Source organism: Sinocyclocheilus grahami, unplaced genomic scaffold (genome assembly GCF_001515645.1).
Source record: "Sinocyclocheilus grahami isolate Dianchi unplaced genomic scaffold, SAMN03320097.WGS_v1.1 scaffold891.1, whole genome shotgun sequence".
NCBI classification, from domain to species: Eukaryota; Metazoa; Chordata; class Actinopteri; order Cypriniformes; family Cyprinidae; genus Sinocyclocheilus; species Sinocyclocheilus grahami.
In genome coordinates this window covers 376,800-387,847 of record NW_015506070.1, presented here as the reverse complement: position 1 = coordinate 387,847, position 11,048 = coordinate 376,800, and the positions used below count along the sequence as shown (strand labels likewise).

The 11,048-nt window shown below is 36.0% G+C and overlaps 1 protein-coding gene across 4 annotated transcripts in view; it reads right to left on the bottom strand.

Annotated features, from left to right (window-relative positions):
- The window catches only part of LOC107563835 (RNA-binding motif, single-stranded-interacting protein 1), an 85,496-nt gene that overhangs the window by 58,847 nt on the left and 15,601 nt on the right, over window positions 1–11,048 (bottom strand). The window contains exon 1 of one of the 4 annotated variants that reach the window (XM_016248805.1): window positions 7,091–7,409. The exons of the other annotated variants lie outside the window; for them this stretch is intronic. Within the exon in view, the coding sequence (XP_016104291.1) occupies window positions 7,091–7,144 (54 nt within the window). The 5' untranslated portion in view covers window positions 7,145–7,409. Of the gene's footprint in view, window positions 1–7,090; window positions 7,410–11,048 lie in introns of those variants that run through there. 4 annotated transcript variants of the gene reach the window in all.

Genomic DNA, 11,048 nt, shown 5'->3' with positions numbered 1-11,048 from the left:
AACAGATTTGTTTTTATATTTCTGCAATCTACTTTAGTTTGTGTGATTTGTTACTGACTTTCATATTTATGTTTACACCAGGCTTATTTAAACATAATTATTACATGCTTACAAGGTTGGAAGTTCAACAAATCAGTCAATATACTGTGATTGTAGATGTTAAATAAAAATGTCATTCATATCAATTCATGCATCACCTAATTTCATCGTAACATATAGGCCTGGCCTACAGAAAATAACATTTATGTTTAATCTATCTAATAGTGTGTTGGGCATACTATACAATGATTTATAGCTTGTCTTTATTGAATAATACAGAACATAAAGAGCTTTAAAAAAATAATTGCATATTAAATCGCAATCGCAATATTGGTAAAAAAAAAAATCGCAATTAGATTATTTTCCAAAATTGTTCAGCCCTAGGCGTAACATTTCCGTCACACGCTTGAGGTATTCGGCCAATCATAACACACTGGATAGCTGGCCAATCACAGCACACCTTGCTTTTCAGACCGATGAGCTTTGTAAAAATCGAAATGTTTCAGAAAGGCGGGGCATAGAGGAGAAACAATAATGTACAGTATGTGGAAAATAATGTGTTTTTTGAAACTTAAACCGCATAAACACATTTCATTACACCAAATACACAAAATAATGTTCTTTTTAGCAACATCATATGACCCCTTTAATATATGCCGACTCGCGCATATGATCCAATCCGTGCGATCGGGTCTCTGGACCGGAGCCAAAGTCCGGATCAGACTGTGTGCGCTGCCACGGTTCGCGTGAAACAACGAAACTCATTTGCACCAAAGCATATTTCGTTCCCTATCGCCTACATTGTGCACTTCGAGCCATTCACTGTACAGGAAACACTACACTGTGAACAAGTGAAGCTGGCACTTCAGCGTCTATTTATAGTGCAGGGGGCGGGCGCTTCGGAATTTAGAGAGCATTTGATTGGTCAGAAGATTTGATGAGAATATGAAGTACGATGTGACGTCAAAAAAATCGTTGAGCCGTTTTGGCGGAAGTGACGGAACTGCAAGCTTTGCATGCTTATATCTTCTAAATGCGAATTTTGTCACTGTTTTGGAGCACACTGCCTTATAGATAACCTTAAGACTAACATATTGATACTAACACCCAAAAAACTTAAATTTTGATTTCATGGGGACTTTAAACCCAAAATGCGAGGCCAACGGCATTGAAAATCGTCGGGAATTTCTGAACGGGCTGCGGATCTGTTGAGGTCAATGCTTTGCTGGCGCTATAAAAGAGTTCTTGTGTGGTAAAGACATCACTTCCGTCCTGTTTGTATGGACACAGATGTTCTGAGCTGCGGAGGTCTCAAGTGCCCTAGCAGTTCAACTGTGATTACCCCTCTTTTGTGGAAGTAACAAGGAGAAGGAAGCGTTCGGAATCTCTGGTATGCAGCAGTGACACAGTTCACTGGACGAGATTCAGAGAGAGGAAAACTGTCCTCCAGTGTTCCCATCCTGCCTTTTACGCAACTTCTGAACCACCATAAAACTAACAGAAAGTTCATTGTGAAAATACATTCCATTTGTTTTATATGGTAGTGCACATGATATTATTTCACATGTCACATGGACTCATCATCTTTCAATCAACAAGGATCTAATCTGAAGGCATAACCTTGTTCTGAAGGTACGTTGAAAATCTGGTGTTGGATTTACTTTGAAAGAGTTTTCACTCAGAAATTGCTAGTAAATTTCACAAATAATAACAAAGAAACGGCACATAACACACTGAATTAATTGAAATTAGAACGACTGAGATAGTATATTTATAGTTCCAGTAATCTTTGGAAACTTTTTTAGAGCCATTAATCTTCCACTTCTGTCTTTATCTGCAGTCCTGAGACCCATTTAAACTCACTAATAAATTTAGTGCAATAAAATAGAGGCAATATTTGATGCAAGAGGTGTATACAATAATCTTAGCATGATTATTCATTGCATGTTATATAGCTATCATTATGATTCAAAATAAATTGTATATATAATTCAGTCAAGTTTCTAAAGAAATAAACATGTAATATGACTTGGCTTAGCAGAGGAAAGCCATTCCACAAACCAGTTTTAAAAAATGTTCTGCTTTATGCAATTGATATGCAAATTCAAGATTTTCATTTGAGAGTAAAGGACTCTAAATCGAGTTCAACACTCATATAATATCACATTAACATTGTTTGTACTTCATATGAGGCGTATAAGTCAAATTAAATATTGGGAATAGTGCCATGGGTTTGTTTAGATGAATATTATTTTATATTATGCTGTCACTGAGCATTGCTGTTTACATCTATTACTTTGACTCTCATTTAAAAGAACAATTCACCCCAAAATTACAATATTATAATAATTTACTCACTTCTAACTTCTTTAGACTTTGTATTATCTTCTTTCTTCCATGATAAAAGTATGATTTATGTGCAACATTTAGTTTTTTGAAGTCATGTGATACCTGAAATTTAATATTTCCCATCATTATATAAGCTACTATTGTAGTTTTCCATGTTTTTTTTTATGTGTGTGTCTTTTTTAGGAGTGTGACCATATAAATCACCATCCATTTTCATGATTATAGAAAACAGAAGCATGGGCATTCTTCTGTCATGTTTCACAGAAAAAAGAAAGTCATACAGGTTTAGATGGATATGAGGGAGAGTAAGTGATGATTACTTTTAATTTTAGCCTGAACGATCGCTTTAATTCCCATACAAAATCAGAGACAGCAGTGAAAATGCTCAAGATTGGCAGGTGCTGAAAACCACAGACCTGAGCTCCATGAAATCCAGTAGTGCTGAACAAAATATCATTTCATTAAAGGTCTACACAACAAAGACAGTATTTATGGGTCAGAACAGAGTCAATGTCCTATTGAAATGGCCTGGCAACCCTTTAGCTGCTCTTTCTGCTATTGTTCAATGCAGCTGCGTAAAGACGTGAACACACGACTGGATAAATAAGACAAGATTGAGTTTAAAAAGGCAGCGGTGGATTATTAAAGGTCACTAAATCTGCCTTGATATGGATTCCCCCAACACTGTGCTGATACTAAACATTTAACAGGGTGATAAAGGCCTCTATCAGTTATGTGTGGTGACTTCTGAAATTAGACAGCAAAGTCTCATGGTTTGACATGGTTTCTGGTTTAAAGGCAAAAGAAACAACTTCACACATTTAACGAGCAACCCATACTATGCATTTTAATCCATGATTAAGTTACATCTCAGCTGTTTCTGAAAGCCATTTCTGCAATGTTTCCTGAAAATGTCTTTTTTTTAATGTTTTAATAACGTTTCACATAACATAAGGGAACATTCCATCACTATCATTCTGCTAATGTTACTTTTGAACATTTTCGGAATGTTCTGAAACAAGAAGTAACATTTAAAAACATTTCAAAAACAATTCAAAAACTAATATTAAAACTTAATTTTTGATTAGTAAAATGCTTTGCTAAGAACTTCATTTAGACAACTTTAAAGGCGATTTTCTCAATATTTAGATTTTTCTTTTGCACCATCAGATTCCAGATTTTCAAATAGTTGTATCTCGAACAAATATTGTCCTATCCTAACAAACCATACATCAATGGAAAGCTTATTTAAATCATGAAAATTGACCCTTATGACTGGTCTTGTGCTCCAGGGTCACAAATGATTAGAAATAAACATTCCATTAATGATATATAAATAACAATTTGTGCTCATTTTTTGAGAACATTATTAAAGGCCTTTGAACAAACATTCTATTCATGTTACTTAAGAACGTTTCTTCATAACTTTGAGAGAACCTTGCTAGAACATTTGGAGAACATTCCCTGTTTGCAAGGATCAAAGTTAATCAAGATTTCTTCAAGTTTTTATGCACTTCTTGCATTGCTTCAAAATAATTTAATACAAGAATGCAGTAACAAGCACATTCGGTCACTTTTAGCCTGTATTCCTCCATTCACACCACACTAATTACATTCTCTCACGCTAATGTGAACATAACGAGCTAAAGAAGGCAAGAGAGATGATTTGCGTGTTAGTGTCACAGTGAAAAATGAGTACTTAAAACACTTTCGAAATATTGGTTTTGCTTTATTTGTGTACTACTTTTTACTGCATTATTGTAGTTTATTTTTTGGAGGATTTGACATGACTTGGTTTTAATAACCCGTATGTTAATATAATCGTTAATAAATGCATAGAACTGGGTGCTTAATGATTTCCCTCCATCATTCTGGAGATCACATTCTCATCCGATTTTTTTCTGAGAAGTCACTGACTCCCTGGCCTCGGAGAAAACGCCCCTGATTTCTATTTTAGATGAAAATAAACTCGTCATCCTGTAAAGCACAATGAATGCTATTAGTCAAGTGTTCTGAGAGGATACGCTGGAAAACGGCACAGTTAGTCACGTTGCCGGTCAAGCGGGAAGTCCTTGAAGCATGCTAATCTCTTTAAACGCTCACAGGATAAATAGTATAATGGCATCACATTTGGACATCCCAAACTGCACTTCATGCCACATGAGATTATTTTGTTGAATTTTTCCAATCAGAACAAAAGCTGTGCAACATTTCCATGTATTTCAAACGCATAAACATTCATTACATTGAACAACATGCACTTTCCAAGAAAACAGCAAGTCTGTTTTTGACTTCAGGACAAACCTCAAAAACAAAACAAGACAGCTCATCTGATCTTTGCATTGGAGAAACAGCCGTGCAAACAGGAAATGAGGCACAAACACGGCCTACAAGTGGACAAAGAACATCTTTGAGGACGAGAAGCCAGTGTTTCCCCTCTGCCCCGACTGAAACCCATACATTCCCAGAGTGGAATGGGCTTTTCTCGGGAACTCAAAGCCTGTTTGTATCTCGCATCTGTTTGACTATTCATCTCTGCGGGGAGAGACTGGCTTCTTATCAGAGCACCGCAGACCTAGTCAGCCCATCATATCCGTGCTGGAAATACACTGAACTTCCAGTAACCGCCCTCGCCCTGTGAGAAATGCTGCTAAACGTCCTATGAATATATGCATAATTCTCTTGAGTGACTACCAAACCCTTCCTCTTTCTCTTCCGCCTTCCTCTTCTATCAAGAAGTCAATCTCTTAGCATGCTGCTGATAAATCAAATTTCATCATTAGGCGATGCGCTATAAGCGTGCCATTCACAAAACGCGGATCATCAAGGCTTTTGCAGATGCTGCAGGTCGAAGCAGCGACACTATCTAATTCTATCATGATGCGCTGATATGACAAGGTCACCTAAACCCGTCTAAACCAACCTCAGAGTCACCTGTAAAAGAGTGAATCGCGTGGAAATACCAGCAGGTCATATCTGACCCCAAAATCATATTAAAAAAATACTGCATTAAAATCATTGAATGCAGACACTACTTTGCAGCTCCTTTATAATTCCTATTATTCTTATGTGTGATATATAAATTCTATGTTAATGTTTTAATGCATTATTGTGGGAAAAAGCAAATGCTAGCATGAAATATAAATGTCATTGCTTTTTGGCATTAAAGTAATGAGAATTTGAGAGGGAAATGTGCATAATTGTCATGAAAATATGTCATTTTCTTTATGCAAAATCTAAAAATATGGCTGAAGTGTGACTTTGGCATGTTCGCTTACAGGTTTCACGCAAAAGACTTTAAAACCAAACATATAACCATGGGGGTCACAATTAAAGTCAAATTATGATTTTTACCCGTTTACAATTATGCAACATCCTCACTGTGTGCACAGAATTTGCAAAAAATCATCCATAACATATGGATGAATCTTGTATGTTCTCGTCATTACAACTTGTCGTTTTCTTTATGCACAATCGAAAAATAAAATGATGATTTTTACCTGTTTACAATTATGCAACATTCTCACTATTTGGCCAGAATTTGGAAAAATAATCCAGGCGGTTGAATAAATTTCCACCAAATGTTTCAATCTTGTATGTTCTCATCATTAAAATCTGAAATTTTCTATATGCAAAAAAGGCTGAAATACAACTTGGATGTGTTCTTTTACATGATTTATAACTGCACAAATAACCATGAGAACCACAGGCAAGGTCAAATAAGATTTTTACCCGTTTACAATTATGCAACGTTCTCTCTGCGCTGCCAGAATTTGCAAAAATCATCCACAACAACCGATGGATGAATAATCTTTCACCAACTGTTCCTATATCGTACATTCTCATTAAAATTTTCTTAATGCAAAATCTAAAAACAAGATGATTATTGACGTTCGATTATAGCTTTCAACCAAAAGACTGCATTACCACACTGTAAAGAGCAAATAACCATGAGGGCCACAATTAAAGTCAAATATGATTTTCACCTGCGTATGATTATGCAACATTCTCACGCAACATTCAAAGATTATCCTCAGCAACTGATGGATGAACAAATTTCCAGCAAATGTTTCTGCAGGTAGCGCATGTGAAATGCATGCATGGAGTGAGATTAGAGAAGGCTTTAATGAAGAGTGTCATATGAGAGGGCGCATTAATTCAGCGCTGTGACTTTTGACCATTACAGCACAGTAAAGTAGATTAACCACTGAAACCGAACACTCCATCAGAAGAACAGAGAGGCAGGGCTGTGAATGTATTTTCCCATCAGAGGAAAATGCAGTGACGTGCATGAGACTCGTAAAAACCTGATCAAATAGAGGCCTATTTTTAAACTGGTGGGACGGGTTTGATCGGAAGGGGGGAAAGGTGTGATAAAATTGTGAATGAGAGCCGGTGCCATAACACAACAAAATGAAACGCTAGCACAACAAAAACACACCCATCGGAGGGGAGCGTTTGATTGGAAGGGAACCAATGACAGCTATTCTTTATGGATTAGTTTCATGGAAGTGCTGCTTTTGGACACAAGTAGTCTTTCATCCGTCGATCATCACTGGAACGTTCCATTCTGTTATTATTACAAGAAAGTGCAAATAATAGTTTCCACAAACACATTAGCACAGATCATTCTGAATTATGACTTCCAATTTAGACAACAAATATCCATGAGGGCCACAATTAAAGTCAAAGACGGTTTTACCTGTTTACGATTATGCGACGTCCTTACTGTGTGGCCAGAATTGGCAAAAATCATCCTCAACAACTGAATATCCACCGACGGATGAATAAATTTCTACCAAATGCTTCTATCTCGTATGTTCTCGTGTATCCAGGAGGGTAAAGTTGTATCTGTGGCTCTACAAACCATAGAGAGCGAGCAGCGCTGTGATAGAGTCTCACTTTGACGTATCTTTAAGACCGAATTGTTGCGGGGGAGAAATAATAGGTGTTGCAGAAGGGTGAGCAGCATATATCCCACGGACGCTCGCTGTAGTCAGCTTGCTCAGCCTGTCTGTTTCGCTCAGTTCATTGATCTGCGGTGACTTCTCCACAGAACTACACCTCCCACTATGGAAGAAACCACTGGGCTCTGTTTAGAGGGGGGACGTGCACACAAACAACACTCAAAAACATCACAAAACAGACTCTTCGCTCAAATACTAATGCATATTGCAGGTTAAGCACGCTTGCATGCATTTACAAGCACTATTTAACGTGCACAATGCTCTGGTTTTTAAGCGAGGGGATATTACATTTCATCATCTCCCCCTTTGGCTACTCTTGGTTTCCTTTGGCCCGCATACTTCACATTCCTGAGTGAGTCCATCAGGTTTTGTGGTTTTACAATTTCATTTGTGCTATACAAACTGACTTGACTTACTGCGTTTAGGACGAGAAGCCAAAACAAGTGTAAATGGCCTAATAAACAATGACAACCCGACTCTCCTCTACGGTTGGAAGACCTGGTTGTGTAGTTAGGGTGAAATTTATGAAAACATGTTCAGGTCAAGCTTAACCTTATATTATATTTTGCATTAATTAAATGAAGCGTATTGTAGGAGCATTAAAGCTTTTTTGCATTGCGACAGAATTTTCATGGCAATTAGACACAGATGACCTTAGGAGTGCTTGACTTTTTTTACATTTATTTTTAATTAAAGTGATTTTATTAAATGATATTTATTTACAAATATTTATATTGCACTACATTTAATCTAATATATAATTATGTATGTATATGTGTGTGTAAATTATTAAAATATTACATTATATGATATCGAATTATTATATTAAATTATATTATTATATTTTACTTATAAATATATTATATAAGTTATATTAATTTGCGCTTGGGGTCTTTCGGCAAACCGATGAGCTCGACCTCCACTCCGGTTTTCACGTGCTTCTCCGACAGGAACTGACCGGAGTAAATCTGGACACAAGATGCAGTTCACATTAACAATTCAAGAAAGACGAGTTCAAATGAGACGTGGAGAAAGTCACTGATAGTGAAAAGACTGCACAATGAATTTGTGGAAATGGAAATTTATGTTCTTAATAGTCTGTGTAAATTATTAAGATCAATTAAATAATAAGTTCATGTATATATATATATATATATATATTAGTTCTGTCAAACGATTAATCACATCCAAGCCAAAAAAAGAGATAAAAACCTGACTAAATATTTAAAATACAGGGGCAAAAAAGGGTCACTGTAATCAATTGATGCATTTGAGACAACAAAAGCATTAAAAGTTTTTCATTTAATTAATACACAAGAAAGGATGCATACAGTTGATCAAAAGTGACAGTAAAGATATTTATAATGTCATAAAAAATCTATTTCAAATAAATGCTGTTCTTTTGAACTTTCTATTCATCAAAGACTCTTGAAAAATAAAATACTTCATGGTTTCCACAAATATATGAGGCAGCACAGCTGTTTTTGACACTGATGATAATCAGAAATGTTAGTTGAGCAGCAAATCAGCATATTAGAATGATTTCTGAAGATCATGTGACACTGAAGACTGCAGTAATGATGCTGAAAATTCACTTTTGCATCCCAGAAATAAATTACACTTTAACATATATTAAAATATAAAATGGTTATTTTAAATTGTAATAATATTTCACAATATTACACATTTTACTACAATTTTTGAACAAATAAATGCAGCCTTGGTGCAATGTCATAATGTATTCTAGCAGAGCATTTATTGTGTGCTGCGACCTTGAGCATCCTGACCCTTAGCTTAAGCATTCGGACATTTTCAAAACAGACAAAGTGTTACGGATGAATTTTAAAACGTTACATAAGAAGAGAGGTGGAATAATGTGGTTTTCTGCACTCAAAGGACACTCAGGGTCATGATGGTGACCTGCTGGCACCTTTCACTCTGCCGTGTACGTGTCTGTATGAATGATGGCAGCATGTCAACAGGCAAATTAGGTAGCAGAAAGGGTATATATATATATACACACACACAATAAATAGTTTCTTGAAAATAAATGCAATTATATATATCCACATGCATACAAATGCAAGTTAATGGCACATAAATGCTCAGTCCCAGATGGCACGCATTTTCATTTGTAACCACTATGAGCCAGTTCGGACTTCACAGCTGACTATTACCTAAAATGTAGACTGGGAAGAGGACTGTGAGAGGGAGCCATTTGGAACGGGACCAAAGTCTAGCACGATCATCCCAAAAGACAGAAAGATAGAAAGTGAGAGTTGGTTCACATAAAGCCTGGTACAACGTGCAGAGATATTTAGAAATGCCCTGTCAAAATGATTGACTTAAAATGCAAAATATTGAACACAAACTCAACTAAAACAACTCTTATCTTTCTTTTATTAGTCTTTAACTTCAGACATTTACACTCTTAGCAGGAGATTTCTTTACTATATCAACTTGCCATTTTCAGAAAAATTCAAGAAAAGAAAAACATAATTTACGTTATCAGTGAAAAATAATTTTCATTGAGGAAAAACACAAGGGAGGAATTGATTTTATCCGCCAGGAACCGACTGCATCGTAAAAAAAAAGTGTGCATCGAGAGCTAAAATAAATGACATCGTCCGAACTGGAGAGTCGTTTTAGAAAAAGTTACATTTAGATAAAAGATTAAGAAGCCAAGTCAAATTGATCTGTACAGTGCTTTTCACAATACACATTGTTTCAAAGCAGCTTTACAGAAAATCCAGATGTTCATAATATCTTAATATCTTCATGCCATATATGTGCGTTTAGCAGATTAGAGTTGGACGATAATATTAGGGATGCACCGAATGTTCGGCAACCAAAATTATTCGGCCAAAAATAGCAAAAAGGCCGAATAAGTGAAAAGACTGAATAAATTGTACCAAACAATGATATGACACGATCAAATAGCAACCAGCGCAGAGTGAGAGGTGCGCACTCTTTATAATGCAGCACACACGTCAGCAGTGTGGAAGCATTTAAACTGTCAGAGAAAGACGCAAAAATCATTACAAGCACCGACAGCGAGAGACTGTTTAGTGCTGCATCACATCTCTTCGATGAGAAGAGGAAGGGTGATTGTTGCTGGTTACTGTATGATGATTGAAATCGCGAAATGGCCTTGAACAATTAGTAAATAAACTGCGGAACGTTATGTTTTCTAATACACGCACAAAATGCATGTATTCTGACAGCTGCACGAGCTCGCAGCAGATCTGCTTGTTAACCAGGGTCAAAAAGTCTAAAGCGTGAGGAAAATCTGCGCTGATACAGTCGTATCACATTTTTATGAATTTTTACAAGGCATGTGACAATGCGATACGTGTGACGTATTCGTAATGGGACTCATTTATAAATCTGTGGTCAACAAAAAGAAGCACTGTAAAACCAAAATAAAAGTTGAGAAAAAGCAAGAACTCTTATCAACATTCATAAATGTTAGTATTGTAATTTTACTGTTGTTCTGTAAAATAAAATAAAAAGTAAGACAATAATAATCATTACAACAGCTGTTAATATATTAATTATAACATTCACACATATTGTTCAAATTAGGATCTGTAATATTTTCTAATGTTTTAAAAGAAGTCTCTTCTCAGCAAGGCTGCTTTTAATTGTACAGTAAAAAAAAAAAAAAAAAAAATACATGCCTGATTCAAGAAG